The following is a 23,529-nucleotide window of genomic DNA, read 5'->3' as shown; positions in this document are numbered from 1 at the left end:
AGCATTCATTATCAGTAGCAAAACATCCCTCATATAAATAATTGAGTTACGAACTTACTAGCGCTGGCTGCGTTCCACAGCCTTGCATCATAACTTCTCTCCTCTCGTGATGCATAAGAACACTAAAAAGCATGCCCTCTAGACACGGAGGAGGATGACGGATATAGCTCCTTTGCTCCCGGACGTATCTTGTAATCATCTCGAAGAGACATCGACTCACAGACACACACACACACATTTCCCAACCCTGGAAACAAGAAACGCACAAAAAAACACGCGTTCTTACTGCAAAGTACCCTCGTCTTGTTAGCTCGTCACCTTCAGCTGCCGCGCTTGCCTGTCTTCCCTGGAGCCTGCTGCGCGCGCTCGGCCTTGCGCACCCGCGCGAACGCCCTGGCGAGCACCTGCATCCGCCGGCTCTGCGACGTGATCACGCCCGTGGTGGACGGCGCCTGCGCGAACACGACCTCGTACCCATCCCCGTACGAGTCCATACCCTCCGCGAGTAGCTGCCAGAACAGCCCGCCAACTGCGGCGCCGCCGGACCGCGCCGAGTCGTAGATCTTGGAGTACACCGTGCCGAACAGCGCGTCCCGCTGGGCGCCGCTGTACCCGGGGTCCTTCCGGGACTTGCCGAACTCGGCGATCAGCAACGGCTTCCCCAGCGCGCCCCCCGCGTCGGCGATGTGCGCGTCGAGCCAACTGCCCAGGAACCGCAGCTGCGACTGGTCGTCCCAGCTGGGCAGCCACTGGTCCGGGTACGAGTGCACGGTGGCGAAGTCGATGCCTAGCACCTGGTTGTTGGCGATGAAGTCGGTGCCAACCTGGTAACCCGACGGGTTCACCGAGCTGCGGTACGACGACGACGCGCCGTAGAAGCCCTCCAGGCCGGCCTCCAGCAGGTGTTTGCCGTCGATGGACTTCACGTGCGCGGCCATCTCCGTGATCCACGACTGGATGGTGTTGCCGGACAGGTCGGACTGGCACCGGGGCTCGTTCATCAGCTCCCACGCCATGATCGTCGGGTCGTCCTTGTACGCCACCCCCGTGATCGTGTTCACCCTCGTCAGCACGGTCTTTGATCGTGCAAAAGAAGATGAGGAAAATTGTAAGAACTAACAAAAAATTAGTAAAAATCTCTACTACTTAAAAAATCCACAGTATTTTGTATTTCCATATCCTACCTCTCCAAATTCTAACAAGTGGGCCCTCCCAAAACCCGATCCCACGCCCCTCCCCAAACCATGCTCCTGCTCCTGGAAGCAAATTCTGTGAGACCTCTGGGAGAAAAACCCTCGTGAGACATCTATATGTAGCTCACGGATGTGCGTGCAGATGTGGTGAAAAACACATGTCACACAGAGACAAGAGTCTACGTGTGAGACTCGGTCTCACATAATTTGCTTCCCCTGCTCCTACCCCTAGCAGCTACCATCTCCCTTGCCTCCTCTCGCTGTCGTCATCCCCTCGTCAAGATCCTCATAGCACCCAAGTCTAAGGGTAGCCTTCCGCTCCGCATAGCCGACGGCGCCGCCACTCCCTGCGGCCCTCTGCGCCCTGGTCTGCCTGCGGGCCGATGCCTTTGTCCCCCTATTCTCTACCCTGCCACCTACGTCTTCGTTGGCGCTCCTGTTCCCAGGTGGCCTCCTCGACCCTACGCTCTGCTCCTTCCATGTTTCGTAATGACCGCACGCCCTGACGGCCTGATGCGGTGACCCGTGCATGCTGCACCCAACCCCAAGCCCGCACCCCACCACCTGCTAGGCTGCACAGCTCTATGCAGTGCATGTCACCGCCGTCCGCCGAGGCACCGACCCCGCCATCGCCTGGATCTTGATCCAACCATCCAGGATCCACATTCACACTATCACGGTGTCGCCAATCGCCCATTGTCGGAGCTCCCCGTCGGCCCAAGAAGGAGATCCACTCCATCGGCGACAATATCAGCGTAAGTGCCTCTGATTCTTTGCCCCTCTATCTCCTACGTGTTTCTTAGGGCTTACTTTCTTGATCTGTATTGCGTAGTTTGCGAGAAAGGGAGATTTTGGATCTGAGCGGGGGCAGTTACGGGTTTTCGTTCTACGATTAGCGAACTGCGACAGAAAGGTTTCGATTGTATACTTAGTTTCAGCATTTAGTGGAATTTGGAGCAGCTCAAAACCGATTTATCCATTTGAAAGAGTGAGTTTAGTTCAGCGGTGAGGATGGGTTAGGCACAGTGATGAGGTCAAGGTTAGTGCAATAATTCTCAAATACCTAGACATCTTACTTGCTGAGTACTGGCATTGCTCGTGGAGGTGTTTTATTTCGGTTGATGGAGCTCGATTTATTGTGCTAACACAAAGTTGGAAAGCTGAGTTGAATCTCCAACCGCAATGGTTGGTCCCAAGTCTTGACATGTTTGAATCTCCATCTGAATGACCGAATCCACTATCCAGTGACATTATTTGCAAATTGCAACCTACCGTAGTTCTATGCCATATTGCCATGCGGTTAATTTCGATAACCTAACTATATGAATTCGTTGAGTTGCCTTGAGTTAAATTTAGTGATGCAGGATTGCTAAATGGGTGACTGAATACTCAATAAAATTAGGACCTTAACAAAAGTATAGAACACGTTTCGAGCCCATGACCAAATGTACCATAACATACATTCATTTAGATCTAATGGCTTGGACTCCTAGCATCTAGAGATGCACTTTAATGATGATGACCGAAATCTAGAGCACCGGTATCGATGACGCCAGGAGAAACAATACCGGCAAGACCAAAAAGTCATCGCGAGGCTGGTTGGCATACTTGGTGACAGACGTGTGGATCAAGGGCAGCGAGCAACGGAAAAACTTTAACTGTAGCATTATCCTGCATGGGCACAACAACGAGACGCATGGCATCCGACCATATCATGCATGCTATGACCCCTGTTGTATCCTCTCTTCTTCACGAGAGGCAAAATTTGTTGGCATCATGATATCCCAAAGGTTGACGTATCCATGGATACGACATGGATACGATTAGGGTGACTCATGCAGCTCGGGGTAACAATAACAAGGATCCAGGTTGATATTCTCGCACAATTAATATTTTTAGATGGGTTTTGCATTTGCATTCGTTTATATCTCGCACTAGCATCTGTCATCCTACGCTCCGCGCAAATTCAAATAGCAAGTTGTGCGTCTCTATGAGGAACTGATGCTACAAATTCCAGATTAGGTCATGGATATTCAACCCGATCTTGATGTAGACTACATACCCAGTGTACAGGAGAAGTGATGATGGTCACCATGCAACAGTTCAAAAATGCCATCTAGACAACAGGTCGATCGTCTCTTACAACCCTTACCTCTTGCGGTTGTTCACTGTCACCTCAATGTTGAGGTCTGCTCGAGCATAAAGGCTGTCAAGTACCTGTTCAAGTACATATACAAGGGTCATGACCAAGCGTTCGTATCTGTGAACGAGATCGACAACAATTACATCGATGAGATCAAGCAATACAGGGAGGCGAGGTGGGTTACCCCCTCCCCCTGAAGCCTTGTGGAGGATATACAGCTTTGACTTGAGCAAGAACTCTCTACCTGTGATGCAACTGCAACTTTATCTCCCTAACATGCACATAGTTTCGTATCGTGGGGGGAGGGGGGCCAGGACATACAAGAGGTGCTCGACCATGATTATGCCTAGAAGTCAATGCTGATATAGTATTTTGAGGCAAACAGAGTATACAAGCAAGCAAGAGGCATCCTCTACCGTGACTTCCTCGAGTGGTTTACTTGGCAAACAGAGAAAAATAGAAAGTTTTGGCAATCGAGGAAACGTGGCGGACAAGTCGATAGAATTGTGATGGCCCATCCGGCTGAGGGGGAACGTTACTACCTCTGGGTTCTCCTGAACCACGTAATAGGCAGCACATCCTATGAGGACCTAAGGACAGTTGATGGTGAGATCCTACCGTTCTTCCGTGATGCCACGGAGAGGAAGGGGTTTGATTGAGACAGACAATACGCTGAACAAGTGCCTCACAGAGGTTGAGTTGTTCCAAATGCCATCGTCGCTCCGAAGGCTCTTTGCAACAATATTAGTATTTTATGAGCCTAGCGACATGTGTGGCCTCTAGAACAAACACCATGAGGCAATGTCAGATGACTACCGCCGCATCGATCAATGCACACAAACGATCGAGTAGAAGGTTTTGATAGATGTTAGGAACATGCTGCAGTTGATAGGGAAGTATATAAGATCATTCCCTCAACCTGATATCGACGAGGCACTTGACATGGCAAATGATGTGCCGAGGGAGATATTTAAGGAGTCTATGCTCAATGTGGACCATGAGCACACAACCTTATCTAACTCCCTCAATGTCAAGCAGAGGGTCACCTACAACGAGATTCTAACCGCGGTTAACAGCGGCGAAGGAGGCCTATTCTTCATTGATGGCCCGAGAGGCATATGGAAGACTTTTCTTTATCAGGCACTACTTGCTATGGTCCGCGGCCAGGGGAAGATCGCAATGGCAACGGCTACGTCTGGTGTTGCCGCTTCTCTAATGCCTGAAGGAAGAACCGCACACTCGTGATTCAAGATACCTTTGACCATTGATGATGGGGGTTTCTATAGTTTCACAAAGCAGAGTGGGACGACTAAGCTTCTGCAGGCGGCATCACTGATTATGTGGGATGAAGCCTCCTGGACAACATCATATGTGATATAATGGGCTGGCCAGATGTCCTGATTCGACGCTGCACAAGTCCTACATGTGGGAGCGCATGCGATATCTAAGGCTCATGTGTAACATGAGGGTTTATAGCAACCAGGAGAGGACGCTCGAGGCCATGAACAGTGATCCCCGATGACCTGAGTAGACACAATTTTGAGCGAGGGCGCTCAGGGCCATGAACAGTGGCCCCCGAGCACCCGAGTTCCCCGAGGACCAAGAAAGGGCATATCCGGGAGAGAGCGCGCGAGGCTATGAACAATAGTCCCCGAGCACTCACAGTTCCCCGAGGGCCCGAGAAGTCCTTCACCGGTGGTCTCCACAAGGGCTCAGCAGTGAGGTATCAATTGGTGAGAGACCCGATGTTGCATTTAAGACCCTTGTGGGGACCTTGCGTGGCCTGTCACTTTCAACCACTCCCCCCACGCTTGCTGTCAGTTCCTGCCACTCCCTGGCAGAGAGGTGTGGGGACATTTAATGCGCAGGTCCCATCGCGCGTCATCCGGCGTGCCTCATGATAACGTCGCAGGGCTCGAGGCATATCGCCTGCCACTCTGTTGTGTCATGCTCGCTTTGACCGGGCGGGCACGCGGGGTGCTCAGTGGCTGCCCGGTGGGCCCTCCCCACAGCACCCGCCGAAAAGCAGGATGATGACGACAAGACCAAACGGGGGCGCGTTGTCAACCCTCCCCGTAACATCAAGCTGTAGCCCATGATGGTTGCTTTCCATTTATGGCGCCTCGGAACTCGCGCCATCCTTTCTAGGCAAACTACCGGCCCGACAGGGTATAAAAGAGGGGCGGGCTCCCCGGAGAATAAAGACTCTGGATCGATAGACCGAACGAAGAAGATCGAGACACACAGGAGACAACGGCTCAAGACCGAGACAAGCTCACGAAGCTCTAGATTTAGACAAACATCCTTGTAACACGAGATCGTCAGAGAGCCATTCCGTAAGCATTTATAGCATACACACAGGAGTAGAGTATTACGTTCCATGCGGCCCGAACCTGTCTAAAAACCCCTTAGCATTTATTTCCTCCTGCATCTGATCATCCAACCCACATGCATCTCATTTACTCCCATTTATTTCACGTACGAGGCAGATTCAGAATCATCCCCCCGGTTGAATTTCAAAGGGGTCCCTCCGGATCCCCGCTTGTGGAGTTCATCCTCCGACAGCTGATGCGCTAAGTAGGGGGAGTGCATCCCTGAATCCACTTTGTTTGCTGCAGAAAAGATGGTAGGAGGACATTGTCTCCAACGCACCGGTTCCAGCTCCAGCGAAGAAGTGGAGCCCATCACTTAGGATCCCTACGACAGAAGTTAACCCTGCGACGGAGCACGCCACGACCAGTGAACACTTTCCCATTTTGCGACCACTCAAACAGGTAGACTGGAGACACGTGCGGGCGGAAATGCGACCAAGAGTCACCACGGTTTGGTGGTACCCAGGCTAGGACGTATCGGACCGAGCACCGACATTCCGCCCCAAGGGTCTAGGCTCCCGACCACTCTTTGCTCGAGCGGTGAGATTACCCGAGAACCCTAGAGGCTCGGAAGTGCCCGGGGCCTTTTAAGCGGACCGAACACCACGATCACCATGAAGGACTTCGGTCAGACATCACCGTTCGTACGGTACACCTTACTACTGTCCGTTCTGTCGTTCCGAGAAAAGCGGACACGTGGCAGGGTTTTGTGCGCGAGGAGACCATCTCGCCGAGCAGATTAGAATACGAGGGCCCCGAGGATAACTCGGGAACAATATATTAATGAATGTAAATTCGTATGAATTTAACCACTCACCGGACAGCTGTTAGCTTTTCGGCCGACCGATCCAGGAGAGGTATGCGCTTCGAGTTCGGGGTGCCCGGGAACATGGTTCCTTCGGCTGGAACGCCCGAGCACTGGGGAGCGTGATGGGGAGCCCGGGACCAGGCGATCCCGACCACTCATGCCTGAGCAGTAGGACCACCCGAGGACCCCTAGGCCCGAGCAGCGACCTGGGCACTGAGGCCCTCGAGGTCGAGCTGCTTTGGCTTTTGATTGTTGATCTGTGATTCGAGAAAAATAGAAAAATTCTTTGCTTGGTGCGCTCTATTAGTACGGTACTTATTATAGGCTGCTCTTGTTTTCGACCCGAGACCTCTCGAATACCCAGACCGGCGGACTACACAGGCAGAGGCATAACCTATAGGTCCTATGGTTCAGTGGCGCCCGGGTATGACAGACCATACCGAGCACCGACAGCCTGCCCCTGGGGCCTAGGCTCCGGACTACTCTTTGCTCGAGTGATAGGATTACCCGAGAACCCCAGGGACTTGGTGATGCCCGGGGGACTGCCAAGACACCGAACACCACAGCCTACCACGACAGACATAAGTCAGCAGCAACAGCCCGCGCGCATACCGATCGAGATTCTTTTATCATCGGAAAAAATAAGAGAGCAAATTTTTTCTCGCACAATCGAGCATCTCATCAGATAGATTAAACATATGGTTTCCAGAAAAAATAAAATTTTACATAAGAACTGGACATTGATAACATATATATTGTATTGACAATTTTTACAAGATTGGGTGACTTACCCGGTTAGTGGTAGCCCCTGGTCAACTTGGGCGGGGGGGGGGGGGGGGAAGCCCCCGGCCTGGTTGACCTGAGCACGCATACATGCCATCTACGGGAAGAATTTGCGCAGATGCTCGATGTTCCACGCGTTGGGAAGCAGCTGCCCGTCCTCCGCAGCTAGCCGAAAGGAGCCTTCTCGCAGGACACCGATCACGGTAAAGGGGACTTCCCACATAGGGGACAGTTTATTCCTTCATTCGCGCTATTGGACGTGTCGGAGAACTAGATCCCCCACCTCGAGAGACCGGGCCCGGATGTGACGCTGAAGATAGCGCCGCAGGCTTTGCTGGTAGCGGGCTGCTCGGATGGCGGCACGACGCCGGCGCTCTTCCAAGTAGTCGACGTCATCGCGCCTTCGCTGTTCCTGTTCGCCTTCAGAGTAGGCATGCACCCGAGGGGAGCCTAGAGTGAGCTCGGAGGGGAGGACCGCCTCAATGCCGTACACAAGTAAAAAAGGAGTCTCCCCGGTAGCGCGACTTGGCGTGATCCGATTGGCCCATAGCACGGCAGGCAACTCGTCGATCCACCCTTTCCCGTGCTTTGCGAGCATGTTGTAGGTCCGGGTTTTGAGCCCCTTCAGTATCTCCGAGTTGGCGCGCTCGACCTGCCCATTGCTCCAAAGATGAGGGACAGAGGTGAAGCAGAGCTTGATGCCGAGATCCTCGCAGTTGTCCCCGAACAGGGCACTTGTGAACTGAGTGCCATTGTCGATGATGATTTGGTTCGGGACACCGAAGCGACTGGTGATACCGCGGATGAACTGGAGCGTCGTGTTCTTGGTCACCTTGACGACTGGAATCGCCTCCGGCCACTTGGTGAACTTGTCGATGGCGACATAAAGGTACTCATAGCCCCCGATTACTAGGGGGAATGGACCTAGAATGTCCAGCCCCCAGACCGCGAAAGGCCATGACAAGGGGATGGTTTGAAGAGCCTGAGCTGGCTGGTGAATCTGCTTTACATGGAACTGGCACGCCCTGCAGCGCCGAACCAGCTCGGAAGCATCCTGAAGGGCTGTAGGCCAGTATAAACCTTGCCGGATGGCCTTCCCAACCAATGTCTGGAACGATACATGGCCACCGCACTCGCCCTCGTGGACCTCAGCGAGAAGATCGCCGCCTTCTGCCCGGGTGTTGCATTTCAAAAGGACGCCGCCTGCGCCACGCCGGTAGAGATCCCCATCTACTATAGCAAAGCGTTTGGACTGCCGAGCAATTCTTTCAGCAGAGGCATCATCCCCGGGGAGGAACTTTTCTTTCAAGTACACTCGGATCTCGTCCATCCACGAGGCATCTTGAGAACAACCAGCAAGCGCAGCGTACTCGCCGAGCGGCGGCACCCTGTCGGGGCTTCCCACTGAGGGCGCCGCCGGGGTCCCCTGAATTGGGCTCGAGGTTTCCCCTTCGTCCTGTTCGGCATGCAGGACGGAAGGCCGTGTGAGTCTTTCTTCAAAGACCCCGGCAGGGACGCGCGCACGGGAAAAGGCCAGGCGAGAGAAGTCATCGGCCAGAGCGTTGTCGCAGCAAGAGATGTACCGCAGCTCCAGGCCGTCAAAGTGCCTCTCCAACTTCCTGACTGCCGCCACATACGCCGCCATTTGAGAATCCGTGCAATGATATTCTTTCGATACCAAGTTGACCACCACCTGGGAGTCTCCCTTGACTAGGAGGCGACGAATCCCGAGGCCCACCGCGGCTCGGAGGCCAGCGATGAGGCCATCATATTCCGCCATGTTGTTGGTTGCTCGAAGCAACTGCACGACGTACCGGAGTTCTTCACCCGTTGGGGAGGTGAGAACCACTCCAACCCCCGCGCCTTTCAGGGTGAGGGAACTGTCGAAGTGCATAATCCAGTACCCGGACGCATCGTACCCGAGATATTAGGAAATATCTTCTTGGTCGACCTCAGGGACGAGCGTCCACTCTGCCACGAAGTTAGAGAGCGCCTGGCTTTTGATCGCCTGGCGGCTGACAAAGTGCAGGTCGAACTCCGCCAGCTCCACCGCCCACTTGACGACGCGCCCGGTGCCTTCTCGGTTCCGGAGGATGGGCCCAGTGGGTACGTGGTAACCACTGAGACCTTGTGCGCCTGAAAGTAGTGGCGCAGCTTCCGGGAAGCAACGAGCACGGCGTAGAGCAGCTTCTGTGCTTGGGGGTATCTTGTCTTAGCATCCCGGAGGACTTCACTGACGAAGTACACCGGTCGCTGTACACGGCGGGCCCGAACTACGGCTTCACTCGAGGGCCTGTCACAGCCCCCGAGCTCGGCGACGTGATCGGGGCTGGTCGGGTGCTCGGGCTCGACTCACTGGTCGGGAGGAGCCAAGTGCTCGGGCTCGACTCCTTGGTCGGGAGGAGCCAAGTGCTCGGGCTCGACCCCCTGCTCGAAGGGAGCTGACAGTACTGGGGAGTGCTCGGGGGGGCCGGGAGCTGAGACCCAGCATCTTGCCCCGAGCACTCATCGCGCTCCACCACCAGTACCATGCTCACGACCTGAGGAGTGGCCGATACGTAGGGCCGTAGTTGCTCGCCCTCGAAGGGGACCACCTGTACGGGTGGCGAGGTGAGGTACTTCTTCAGATCGCGGAAGGCCTGCTCGGCCTCCGGCGTCCAGTCGAAACGACCGGTCTTCTTCAGAAGCTTGAAGAGGGGGAGTCCTCGCTCCCCAAGTTTGGAGATGAAGCGCCTGAGGGCCGCCATGCAGCCGGCGAGACGCTGAACCTCCTTGAGTCGAGCCGGGGGTCACATCTGCTCGATGGCCCGGATCTTCTCTGGGTTGGCCTCGATCCCTCGGCTGGAGAGCAAGAAACTGAGGAGCTTGCCCGCAGGCACCCCGAAGACGCACTTCTCGGGGTTGAGCTTCAGGCGGGTAGTGCGGAGACTGTTGAATGTCTCGGCAAGATCTTCAAGCAGGGTGGCGCGGTCTCGGGACTTGACCACGAGATCGTTGATGTAGGCCTCGACGTTGCGGCCAACCTGCGAGTCAAGGGTGATGCGGATAGCGCGCTAGAAAGAAGACCCAGCGTTGCGCAGGCCAAAAGACATCGATACATAGCAATAAGTCCCCACCGGAGTGGTAAAAGAAGTTTTTTCTTCATCCGCTATGGCCATACGAATCTGGTGATAACCAGAATTTGCATCTAAAAAACAAAAAAAGTCACATCCCGCGGTTGCATCTACAATCTGATCTATGCGGGATAAAGAAAAAGGATCTTTTAGACAAACCTTGTTTAGGTCGGTGTAGTCCACGCACATGCGAAGCTTGCCATTAGCCTTCGGGACGATGACTGGGTTTGCCAGCCACTCAGTGTAGAGGACTTCTCGGATGAATCCGGCATCAAGGAGGTTACTGACTTGCTTCCGGATGAACTCCTGGCGCTCGGGCGCCTGCTGCCGGACTTTCTGCTTCACCGGGACAACTTCCGGACGCAGAACGTCATCTTCGACGTCGTGGAGCTCCCCCTCCCCTACAACGCCATCCTCTGGCGCCCGACGCTCGCTCGTTTCATGGTGGCCACGCACTGCGCGTACCTCACGGTTAAGATGCCGGGCCCGGCGGGCCCCATCTTTGTGTCTACCGAGACCAGCAGCGCCATCTCCTGCGCTGAGCAGTTATACTCGGCCTTGGTCTCAGCTCGGGCTGAGGTCGAAGGTCGTCCAGGGGGCCCGAGACCCTCTTCATCCAAACCCCGACTCGCTGCCGATGCCTCCGTTCCTACGAAGGAGGTTGTGGTGGGCGAAGACGCCTCCCAGGTCGTCCAAATCAGCGGTGACCTAAGCGACAAATAGGAAAGCGCGCTCGTCGCCTTCCTCCGGGCTAACATCGACGTGTTTGCATGGCAGCCGTCCGATTGTCCCGGGATCCCTAGGGAGGTGATCGAGCACACCCGGTGAAGCAGAAAGTCCGACGGCAGACGCCCGAGCGCCAGTAGTTCATCCGGGAGCAAGTCAGTAACCTCCTTGACGCCGGATTCATCCGAGAAGTCCTCCACCCCAAGTGGCTGGCAAACCCAGTTATCGTCCCGAAAGCCAATGACAAGCTCCGCACATGCGTCGACTACACCGATCTAAACAAGGCTTGCCCAAAACATCATTTCCCTTTACCCCGCGTAGATCAGATTGTAGATGCAACCGCGAGATGTGATCTTTTATATTTTTTAGATGCAAACTCTGGTTATCACCAGATTCGCATGGCCATAGAGGAAAAAGAAAAAAAATTCTTTTACCACTCCGGTGGGGACTTATTGCTATGTATCGATGCCTTTTGGCTTGCGTAACGATGGGTTTTCTTTCCAACGCGCTATCCGCATCACCCTTGACTCGCAGGTTCGCCGCAACGTCGAGGCCTACATCGACGATCTCGTGGTCAAATCCCGAAACCGTGCCACCCTGCTTGAAGATCTTGCCGAGACTTTCAACAGTCTCCGCACTACCCGCCTGAAGCTCAACCCCGAGAAGTGCGTCTTCGGGGTGCCTGCGGGCAAGCTCCTCGGTTTGTTGGTCTCCAGCCGAGGGATCGATGCCAACCCAGAGAAGATCCGGGTAATCGAGCATATGCGACCCCCGGCTCGACTCAAGGAGGTTCAGCGTCTCGCCGGCTGCATGGCGGCCCTCGGGCGCTTCATCTCCAAACTTGGGGAGCGAGGACTCCCCCTCTTCAAGCTTCTGAAGAAGACCGGTCGTTTCGACTGGACGCCGAAGGCCGAGCAAGCCTTCCGTGATCTAAAGAAGTACCTCACCTCGCCGCCCGTACTGGTGGCCCCCTCCGAGGGCGAGCCACTACTACTCTACGTATCGGCCACTCCTCAGGTCGTGAGCATGGTACTGGTGGTGGAACGCGACGAGTGCTCGGGGCAAGATGCTGGGTCCCAGCTCCCGACCGCCCCCGAGCACTCCCAGTCCTCTCGGCTCCCCCCGAGCAGGCGGTCGAGCCCGAGCACTCGGCTCCTCCCGAGCAGGGGGTCGAGCCCGAGCCCGAGCACTTGGCTCCTCCCGACCAGTGAGTCGAGCCCGAGCACCTGGCCATCCCCGACCACGTCGCCGAGCTCGGGGGCTGCGGCAGGCCCTCGGGTGAAGCCGCAGTACAGGCCCGCCGTGTACAGCGACCGGTATACTTCGTCAGTGAAGTCCTCTAGGATACCAAGACAAGATACGCCCAAGCCCAAAAGCTGCTCTACGCCGTGCTCGTTGTTTCCTGGAAGCTACGCCACTACTTCCAGGCGCACAAAGTCTCGGTGGTTACCACGTACCCACTGGGCCCATCCTCCGAAACCGAAAAGGCACTGGACGCGTCGTCAAGTGGGCGGTGGAGCTGGCGGAGTTCGACCTGCACTTTGTCAACCGCCAGGCAATCAAAAGCCATGCGCTCTCTGACTTCGTGACAGAGTGGATGCCCGTCCCCGATGTCAACCAAGAAGAAATTTCCGCATATCCCGGGCACGACGCGCCTGGGTTCTGGATTATGCACTTCGACGGTTCCCTCACGCTGAAAGGTGCGGGGGCCGGAGTGGTTCTCACCTCCCCAACGGGTGAAGAACTCCGATACGTCGTGCAGCTGCAGTTCCGAGCAACCAACAATATGGCGGAATATGAGGGCCTCATCGCTGGCCTCTGGGCCGTGGTGGGCCTCGGGATTCGTCGCCTCCTGGTAAAGGGAGACTCCCAGCTGGTGGTCAACCAGGTGTCGAAAGAATATCAGTGCACGGATCCTCAAATGGCGGCGTGCGTGGCGGCAGTCAGGAAGCTGGAGAGGCACTTCGACGGCCTGGAGCTGCGGTACATCTCTCGCCACGACAACGCTCTGGCCGATGACCTCTCTCGCCAAGCCTCTTCCCGTGCGCGCATCCCTGCCGGGGTCTTTGAAGAAAGACTCACACAGCCTTCCGTCCTACCTGCCGAAAAAACGAAGGGGAAACCTCGAGCCCAATTCAAGGGACCCCGGCGGCGCCCTCAGTGGGAAGCCCCGACAGGGTGCCGCCGCCCAGCGAGTGCGCTGCGCTTGCTGGCTGTTCTCAAGATGCCTCGTGGATGGACGAGACCCGATGGTACTTGAAAGAAAAGTTCCTCCCCGGGGATGATGCCTCTGCTGAAAAAATTGCTCGGCAATCCAAACGCTATGCCATGGTAGATGGGGATCTCTAACGACGTGGCGCAGACGATGTCCTCCTGAAATGCATCACCCAGGAAGAAGGCGGCGAGCTTCTCGCTGAGGTCCACGAGGGCGAGTGCGGTGGCCATGCATCGTTCCAGACATTGGTCGGGAAGGCCTTCCGACAAGGTTTCTACTGGCCTACAGCCCTTCAGGATAATTCCGAGCTTGTTCGGCGCTGCAGGGCGTGCCAGTTTCACGCAAAGCAGATTCACCAGCCAACTCAGGCTCTTCAAACCATCCCCCTGTCGTGGCCTTTCGCAATCTGGGGACTGGACATTCTAGGTCCATTCCCCGAGCAATCGAGGGCTATGAGTACCTCTATGTCGCCTTCGACAAGTTCACCAAGTGGCCGGAGACGGTTCCAGTCGTCAAGGTGACCAAGAACACGGCGCTCCGATTCATCCGCGGTATCACCAGTCGCTTCGGTGTCCCGAACTGAATCATCACCGACAATAGCACTTAGTTCACAAGTGCCCTGTTCGGGGACAACTGCGAGGACCTCGGAGCAATGGGCAGGTCGAGCGCGCCAACGCGAAGATACTGAAGGGGCTCAAAACCCGGACCTACAACGTGCTCGCAAAGCACAGGAAAGGGTGGATCAACGAGCTGCCTGCCGTGCTATGGACCAATCGGACCACGCCAAGTCACGCTACGTGGAAGACTCCTTTCTTCCTTGTGTACGGCGCTGAGGCGGTCCTCCCCTCCAAGCTCACTCTAGGCTCCCCTCGGATGCATGCCTACTCTCAAGGCGAACAGAAACAGCGAAGGCGCGACGACGACGACTACTTGGAAGAGCGCCGACGGCGTGCCGCCGTCCAAGCAGCCCGCTACCAGCAAAGCCTGCGGCGCTATCTTCAGCGTCACATCCGGGCCCGGTCTCTCGAGGTAGGGGATCTAGTTCTTCGACGCGTCCAATCGCGCGAAGGAAGGAATAAACTGTCCCCCTATGTGGGAATGCGCCTTTACCGTGATCGTTGTCCCGCGAGAAGGCTCCTTTCGGCTGACTGCGGAGCACGGGCAGCAGCTTCCCAACGCGTGGAACATCAAGCATCTGCGCAAATTCTTCCCGTAGATGGCATGTATGCGTGCTCAGGTCAACCAGGCCGAGAGCTTCCCCCCGCCCAAGTTGACCGAGGGCTACCACTAACCGGGTAAGTCACCCAGTCTTGTAAAAATTGTCAATACAATATATATGTTATCAATGTCCAGTTCTTATATCAAATTTTTTTTTTTGGAAACCAGTTGTTTAATCTGTCTGGTGAGATGCTCGATTGTGCGAGAAAATTTTTGCACTCTCATTTTCCCTATTGATAAAAGAATCTCGATCGATGTACGCGCGGGCAGTTGCCGCTGACTTATGTCTGTCGTGGTAAGCTGTGGTGTTCGGTGTCGTGGCAATCCCCCGGGCATCACCGTGTCCCTGGGGTTCTCGAGTAATCCTATCGCTCGAGCAAAGAGTAGTCCGGAGCCTAGGCCCCAGGGGCGGGCTGTCGGTGCTCGCTCTGGTCTGTCGTACCCGGGCGCTACTGAACCATAGGACCTCTGAGTTATGCCTCTGCCTGTATAGTCCGCCGATCCGGGTATTCGAGAGGTCTTGGGTCGAAAACGAGAGCAGCCTATAATAAGTAGCGCACTAACAGAGCGCAACAAGCAAAGAATCTTTCTATTTTTCTTGAATCACAGACCAACAATCAAAAGCAAAAAGCAGCTCAACCCCAAGGGCCTCAGTGCCCAGGTCGCTACTCAGGCCTAGGGGTCCTCGGGTGGTCCTACTGCTCAGGCATGAGTGGTCGGGATCGCCTGGTCCTGGGCTCCCCATCACGCTCCCCAGTGCTCGGGCGCTCCAGCCGAAGGAACCAAGTTCCCGAGCACCCCGAGCTCAGAGCGCATACCTCTCCTGGATCGGTCGGCCGAAAAGCTGACAGCTGTTCGGTTAGTGGTTAAATTCATACGAATTTACATTCATTAATATATTGTTCCCGAGTTATCCTCGGGGCCCTCGTATTCTAATCTGTTCGGCGAGATGGTCTCCTCGCGCACAAAACCCTGCCACGTGTCCGCTTTTCCCGGAACGACAGAACGGACAGTAGAAAGGTGTACCGTATGAACGACGATGTCTGACCGAAGTCCTTCATGGTGATCGTGGTGTTCGGTCCGCTTAAAAGGCCCCGGGCACTACCGAGCCTCTAGGGTTCTCGGATAATCTCACCGCTCGAGCAAAGAGCGATCGGGAGCCTAGACCCTGGGGGCGGGCTGTCGGTGCTCAGTCCGGTCCGTCCTAGCCCGGGCACCACCAAACCGTGGGGACTCTTAGTCGCATTTCCGCCCGCACGTGTCTCCAGTCTACCTGTTTGAGTGGTCGCAAAATGGGAAAGTGTTCAGTGGTCGTGGCGTGCTCCGTGCTGGATCGACCTATCTCTCGAGCAAGGAAGTCCGTGCCTTTGTCTCTTGACTTAGCCGCTGCGGACTCGCGAGGGCTCGGGGGCTGAACGCGCAAAGAGTGGTCAGGGCGACTTCGTTCTCGGGGAGGTAAAGGTCGAGCTCAGTCTGACTAAGTACTCCTCGGGACATCAAGTAAAAGGAACAGAAACTTCATCAAGCTATTCTGAGGGATCACTCCCATATTTACATCAAGTCAAAGAAAAAGAAAATTACAAAAGCCTAATCTAAGTTGGAATCGTCGGGCTCAGAAGGTAGCGGGGCCTCCTCGCCGCTGCTCCCCGGGTCCGGAGACGGCGGCGGCTCCCGCATGAAACAAGCCGCCACCTCGGCGGCGATGCCCCGGACAGCTTCCCAGGCGGCCTCCTCCTCGGCCTCAACCACCCTTTCCCGAGCTGGTTCCAACGAGAAGTTCGGATCCCGCCTCCGGTAGCAGGCCAGGATGTGCTCGACCACCGCTTGGGCCAGGCCACGCCCTTCCCGGGCAGCTAGCTCCTGCACGGCCTGAGGAAGCACCTCGAGTCGCTGGCTGATTTTCTCGAAGCCGAGGGCCATGTGGTCGATGCCCATCCCCTTCGCTCCCACGTGGACTCGCCCGAGGCCGGCCACTCTCACGGACCTCCGTGCTTGCTGAAGGATGTCTTCCATCATCAGCTTCACATTGGTCCGTTCGGTAATGACGGTCTCGAGCTCGTCCTTCATGATGTGCAGCCGCTCCTCCAGGCTCTGTCCCTCGGTCGTGCTGGTCGGGGCGGCGCCGGACGTCGGGACTTCGGCCTGCTTCTGCTTCACCTGCTCGGTGAGGGCATAGAGGGCCTACTCCCGGGCAGTCAGCTCTGACTCCCACATGGTGGCCCGCTCCTCCTGAGCAGCTAAGGCCTCCGACGCCTCGGCAGCCTTCGCCTCCCGGCGGGTCAGTAGCTCCTCCCGGGCGTCCAAAGCCGTCATCGTGATGCCAACGTCGGTCTCGCGGATCGCGACGTCCTCCTCCCGACGCTGGAGCTCCTCCTCCCGACGCTGGAGCTCGGTGCGGCTCTGCTCAACCTCATCCTTCTGGCCGGCTAAGTTCGCCTGGGAGGCCTCCACCGTCCTCTCGCGAGACAGGATTGCCTCCTCCCGAGCCCGCACCAACCTCTCCCTGGCGAGTACCTCGGCGGCCCGTCGCCACGATGTCTCGACCAAACGGGCGGCTTCTTCTTGCTCCTGCACGGCCTCCGTGCGTATTCCCTCCAGGGCCTCCCGCTCCGCCTCTATCGCGCGCCGCTCATTCTCATTGACAGCGCGCGCCGCGGCTACGCGGGCCTCAAAAATGCATCTGCCCTCGGCCAGTCGCTCCCTCTCCTCAAGAAGGGCGACGCGGCCCGCCTCAAGTTGCGTCCTCTCCCCCACCACGGCCGCCTCCAGCCGCTCGATCACCTCCTGGGCGCTTCCTAGTACGTCCGGGAGGGGTTCTACAGGCCGACTGGGCGACGGCCGGGCGCTGGGTCCCCTGCGAGCCCCCTCTTAGGGGCTCGGGGTGGGTCCCCGAATACTGCCACGCAAGCACCGCCCTCGATGAGGCCATCCTCCCTGCGATGTGCTCGCGGCGGGCTCCGCTGGCGCCGGTTGCTGCGCGGCCTCTACCATCGGCTCGGGGCAGGGCGGTGCCTGTGCCTCTGTTTCGACCGGCACGCTCTGCAACTCCGGCTCCACTGGCGCGCTTAGCGGCTCCGGCTCCACCGGCGCGCTCGGCTCGGGGGCTGGATTCAGCCTCCGGCCGTCCTTGGTCTCCGGCGGCATCCTTAGGCGGCCTGAAAAGGAAAATAAGGTCAGTCTCCGAACTCACTCCGGGGAGGGCTTGCTCAGGGAAAAGGGGGGGAACTTATGCAGTTTTGGGTCTTCGGTATTGCCATCTCGATTTCGGGATCTTGTATTCCGGGCCCGACGGCTTTGGCCCGGAGTCCTCCCTCCTCTTCCGCGGGGGGCTCTGCAGGGCCGCCACGGGGTTCGTCTCTGGCGGCGGGCCAGCTTGGGCACTCGCTGTGCCCGCGCTCCCGTGTCGATCTTGGTCTCTGGGTTCCAGATCAAGCCCAAGCAGATCAAGATCTGGTTCCAGAACCGCAGATACCGCCTCTGTCGCTGGCCCCACGTCTGCACGATTAGCGGTGGCGACAGTGACGACAAGGAAGTCGGCGTAGGAACAAAAGTCCGGGGGCGCTTCCCTTTGTCCCCCGGCGTTGTCGCCGCCCCACTACCGGCGTGGCGGCTGCTGCAGCAGCCCCACGGCTGGCCTGCGGCCCCCACCCGGGGCGCTCGAGCCACCGGTCTGCGTCAGGCCGCCTGCAGCCTCCATGCCGCTCGTCTGCGACCTGCTTCTGGCGGCGTCCCCGCTGGGGGCACTCGAAGCAGGATAGTCCCGGGGTTCCGGCGCCCTGGCCGGTCGACCAGCCCCTGGGCGTCGAACTCCGGGAAGCAGGATAGTCCCGGGGTTCCGACGCCCTGGCCGGTCGTCTCGGGAGTCGGCTGGACGCGCGTCCGTTCGTCTCCCCATTGAGCCGTACTAGAAGCCCGGACCGGAAGGGCCAGCACCTAAGAGCGCGCCACGTGGCGTCGGTGCTGGGTTCGGCCTCGTTGACGACGAAGGGCACATCCGCAGTCTCTGAGCCATCGATTGCCAATGGGCCCGGGGGCTGCTGTCGATGAATCAGGAACCAGGTGTCCCCAAATCCCGAGACCAGGCCAGCAATCCGTCACGTGGCCCCATCCCGCGGGGTCACCTCCGTAAGGTAAAAAAGACTAAGTCCCGGGCGAGGGCGCTCGGGGCCACAGTCAGTGGTCCCCGAGTACCCGGGTTCCCTGATGATCTGCGAAGACTAAGTGACCGGAAAGAAAGTGCTCGAAGAGGTAAATAGTGACCCCGAGCACCCAAGTCCCCCGACGACCAAGAAAACCAAGTACCGGAAGGGGTGTGCCCGAGGCTGCGAGCAGTAGCCCCCCAGGCACCCGAGTACCCCGAGGACCCACTGAAGGAAGTTCCGGGAGAGAGTGCTCGGGGCTGCGAGCCATGACCCCCGAGCACTCATTTCCCTGAGGATCGGTACAAGCATGCCCGGGAGAGTGCTCGGGGAGGTGACATTGGCCCCCAAGCACTCGGTTCCCCGAGGACCAAGGAAGGGCGTTCTCGGGAGATAGTACTCGGGGAGGTGAACAGTGGCCCCAAGCACTCGGTTCCCCGACGACCCAGGAAGCCCCTCCGTCAGTGGCCCCCACAGGGGTCCAACGATGAGGTGTCAGCAGGTGAAAGGCCCGAGGCCGCATTTAAGAGCGCGCGTGGCCTGTCACCTCCAACTGCTCCCGCCACGCTCGGTGTCAGTTCCTGCCATATTCTGGCAGAAGGGCGTGGGGACATTAAGTGCAAGGGTCCCATCTCGTGCCATCCGACGCGTCTCGGGATAACGTCGCAAGGCCCGAGGCGTTCCGTCTGCCGCGCTGCTGTGGCAGACGAATAAGACAGGGCGGGCACGCCGGCCCGCTCTGTGGCTGCCCAGTGGGCCCCCTCCACGGTGCCCGTTGCCAGCGCCATCATGACGACTGATGACCAGGCACGGGACTCGTTTTCAACCCCTGTCACTTCGCACAGAGGCTATGATGACGCCCTTTCTATTTATGGTGCCTTGAAACTCGTGCCCTCCCATTCGGGGCACGCTACCGCTGGCGGGTATTTAAAGCGACCGACAGCACAGACAAAGGAAAAGGGTTGCGAAGGCTGAAAAAGGCTCAGCAAGGTCTGCACGGTTGAAGAAGTTAAGGAAGTAGAGAAGATTGAGAAGTCCAAGGGCACCCAAAGTCAACAGATACCCACAGATCGAAGAACACCTTCGTACGAGCATAGAAACCGAAGAATAAGGGGCCCAAGCTCTAGGATAGACAGACATTCTTGTAACTAGCACATTCCTGGAAAACATTCTCAGGACATTTATAGCATCCACATAGGAGTAGAGTGTTACGCCTCTGTGCGGCCCGAACCTGTCTAAACCCCCAGTGCATTTACTTCATTCCGCACTAGATCATTCCACCCCACCAATCATCGCATTCATATCCATTTATTTCTCCGGCAAACTTATTCAGAATCATCCCCCGGTCGAATTTCTAAAAAGGGACTGCGAATCTCTAAAAAGAGGTCCCTCAAGATCCCTGCGACAAGAGTTAACCCTCCGACACACCCTCTCCCGAAACTTGATCTTCTCGGACTTCAGGGAGATAATCCCCGAGAGAGGGAGCCACGTGGCACTCTGTTGTCCTGACCTCGAAACTCGGGGACCCCCGGTTCCCATGTCACCGATAGGTAGCATGCTGGGAAGAGGATTTTCCTATCTCATATCCCTTATGTCCCTCTGATGATGAGATGTTCCATTTCCGGTTCAAACGAAAGCAGTTTCCTATCAGGCAACGCTTCACCATGACAATCAACAAGGTACATAAACAGACCATCTCGAATATTAACGTGTACCTTCCCCCAACCAGTGTTCTCTCATGACCAGGTATACATCGCGTTATCTAGAACCACTAACAGAAGGAACATCAAAATCCTCACCGCCCTAGATGAAGATAAGAAAAAGAAGAAACGCTCACAGCAAAGTGGGGTGTGCACTAAGAATATCGTCTACAGAGAGGTGCTCACATCATAATCGATGTATTTTATTGCTTATTTATTGATTTGTGGTTGTTGGTTGTACTTCGCTTATATGATGCATCTAATAATTTTTTTCGTTTGCGCAGGCTCAACGGTAGTAGGTACTCAATTGATATGATGTAGAGAGTAAAGACAAGGGCAAGAGTAACAATATGATTGAAAGATATTTCGATGATGATTGATTTTAGAGAAATCAACAATGTTATCATATGTAAATTTGTAGCTTTCATTGCAACTCAGGGAAAAACCATCATTCATCCCCGGAGATAATAGAAATAAAAATAGTTACAAATAAATAGCAGATCTATCATATGATGGCATAAGAAATCACTCATTATATCTATTTTAATGTATACAATACTATACATATGTTTGATGTTATCTTATGTAAATTTTATTTTGAACATATGGCCACTCATATGATGTTTGTAAGTAGATGTTGTGTGACAGTGGAAGCACCGGGCCATCTGATTCTGAGTGTAGTTTGACTAATTGTCTGATGCAGAGCAACAAGATCCACAATGTCTGCAACTTTATGACCTCTCCCTGCCTGTTTTGCAGGAATTTACAACAAGTGCAAAACTAGGATGCAGCACAGTAGTATCTCAGTGCAGTGCAGTACAAACAGTGTACAATTTTCTCCACCGACAGCGGCGACAGGGTCGCGGAATTCAACCAAAAGAAATTCACTGTAACTCACAGTGTTCAGATCAAAATAATTTTACTGCAAGTCACGTTAGGCGCATTGGACTGTGCGTAAGAATCAGTCTTTCGAACGTTATCGTGTAAGAAACATGCTGTAGGCGCATGACTCCCTGACAAAACCACTCCGCAGTTATTGTGACCTCGAACATGCCACCTTGCACCGTCACAAGGATGAATATTTTACCGCAGTAATTCCGCAGATCGAAACAACGAGGAAAATGATCTCTCTCGTGAAGCCAAACCTCTACGATTTTTTATTTCTCTACCCAAAAAAAGAAAGAATCTTTGTTTCACAATAACTATGTATGACGGCAAAGATTTCAATGCAAACAATCAACAAAGATTGCATGACAGCCTATATCTGGAGCTGAATCTTCCAGCTTTTCCTCCACAAAATCAGAAGAGAATGAGACTAGAAGGAAGCAAGAACTAAAAAAGCATTATAAACGGGTGGTGTAATCGTCCTAAATCTTGCCAAAGAGAAACATCTTTTCAACCAAGAAAAAAAGAGAAGCTCACTCACTCAACTAACGATCCTAGCAAGAAACATAGCTCAACAAACGAAACGGGGAAAAATACTAGTATGATTGATTGCTCTGTTACCTTGACATGGTTCTTGTAGAAGCCCTTGACAACAGAGTTAGTGAAGAACTCGTCATCAGATCCAATGGACTGCCCCTGCTGTCTTGCCCACTCCACATACTGCTTCCTCCCTCCAAAGCTCTCATAGCTGTTCACAAGGCTTAGTATCACCTTAATCCCATACTTCCTAGCCTCAGATAGCACAAAATCCAACCCCTGAATGCACAGGAAAAATAATGTATCAGCTCACAAAACAAAGCAAAACAAGAGAGAACATCTCAAGAAACTAAGTGTCAACACAAGATAAGTTTTTTCACGAGAACCAAATTGATGTGATTAAGGCCGGACCTGGAAGGTGTTCTCGTTATAGTGGCTGGGGTAGTACTGCAGTGCATTGCTGCTGCCGCCGTCGCTGAAGGCCCACGTCCTGGCCACGGAGAGGCCGTAGCCGGCGGCCTGGCTCAGCGCCGAGGTGACCTTGCCCCTCTGGGCGGGGTCGGCTCCGAGGGTCATGAGCCAGTAGGCGTTGAACCCGTTGGCATAGAACGGGTTGCCGTTCAGCACGAAGCGGGTGCCTTGCACCCTCACAAACCCGTCACCGCCGGCCTCTGCTCCATGGACGCACAGAAGCAGGAGCAGAGCAAGAGCTCCATGAAGCCTCATTCTTCTCCCAGCTTTTCTTGGATGGCAATGGTGGTGGCTGGTGAGGTAAAGTGAGGAGGAAGAGTGCAAGGAGGAGAGGCCTCATTTGGTTTACGTATATAACAAGGCTGCATTTCAAAAAACCTAGGCGCAAACTCGTCTTGCTGAGGCAACTAGCATTTGTGAAATGCACTGACATATGGGTTCCCCGTTGTGGGCCCACCTTTCAGTGGGTCCCTTCGGTTCCTTCGTGCACGTAGCAGCAGTAGGTGCTAATAGTTTTAGTGAGTGGAGGAGAAGAGAACATCAACTTTGTCGATCGGTTGCCGAGATATTAAGCTTGCAATGGAAGTGAATAGCATTGGGAAGGAAGAACAAGATGGTCGATGGATTGACGGTCCAGGTTGCATTGATACGGTTTACCGAATCCATCTCGAGCCCCATGATCGAGAAACAAACCGTTGTCTAGCAACCAAATTTAGGACCTGGCTCAGTACATTTTTTTCATACAAACGCACACACGCACCCTCTAACTACCTAGACCTTGTGCGCATTTGAGTTCTCCTAAAACTCCAACCCGAGCAGGTGGAGGCGCTGCCACTTAATGCTGTCCAAATGGATCTGTCAAGGCATGGCCCAGTTACGATCCGTCTCGACAGGCCTGTTTAGTATGATGGGTTATGTTGTACCGGTTCATATGTCGCGTCCTCAATCTATGTCACAGTACGTTAGTCATCGTGTCGTGATGAGTCGGTTTGGGCACGATTACGGTTCGATGACACGGTTGGCTTGAAGGCATGGCGAGGCCCACTAGCACGGTGCAGCCCAGCGACACAGCGTGGCCCGGTGGCATGACGCGGCATGGCTGGTCCGAGCGCGGTGAAGGGGTCAGGGGCATGGAAGAGATTAAAAATAGAAAAAAAAATTAAAAATAATAGCTATAAAATTCTTAAAAAATAGATATTAAAAATATATAAAAATAAACTTTATTG

At 55.2% G+C, this 23,529-nt stretch overlaps 1 protein-coding gene across 1 annotated transcript; it reads right to left on the bottom strand.

Annotated features, from left to right (window-relative positions):
- Positions 1-32: 32 nt before the first annotated feature.
- LOC133908415 (mannan endo-1,4-beta-mannosidase 1-like) lies at positions 33-22,614 on the bottom strand. Its single transcript, XM_062350432.1, has 3 exons — positions 22,244-22,614; positions 21,917-22,111; positions 33-1,076 (listed from the first exon to the last, which is right to left on the bottom strand). The coding sequence occupies exons 1-3, from the start codon at positions 22,556-22,558 to the stop codon at positions 321-323; spliced, it is 1,266 nt and encodes a 421-aa protein (XP_062206416.1). The 5' UTR covers positions 22,559-22,614; the 3' UTR covers positions 33-320.
- Between the last annotated feature and the right edge of the window lie 915 nt (positions 22,615-23,529).

The sequence above is a fragment of the Phragmites australis genome, chromosome 2, assembly GCF_958298935.1.
Source record: "Phragmites australis chromosome 2, lpPhrAust1.1, whole genome shotgun sequence".
In the NCBI taxonomy this organism is placed as follows: Eukaryota; Viridiplantae; Streptophyta; class Magnoliopsida; order Poales; family Poaceae; genus Phragmites; species Phragmites australis.
The sequence above is the reverse complement of the archived record's forward strand: the minus strand, read 5'-3'. Positions and strand labels throughout refer to the sequence as shown.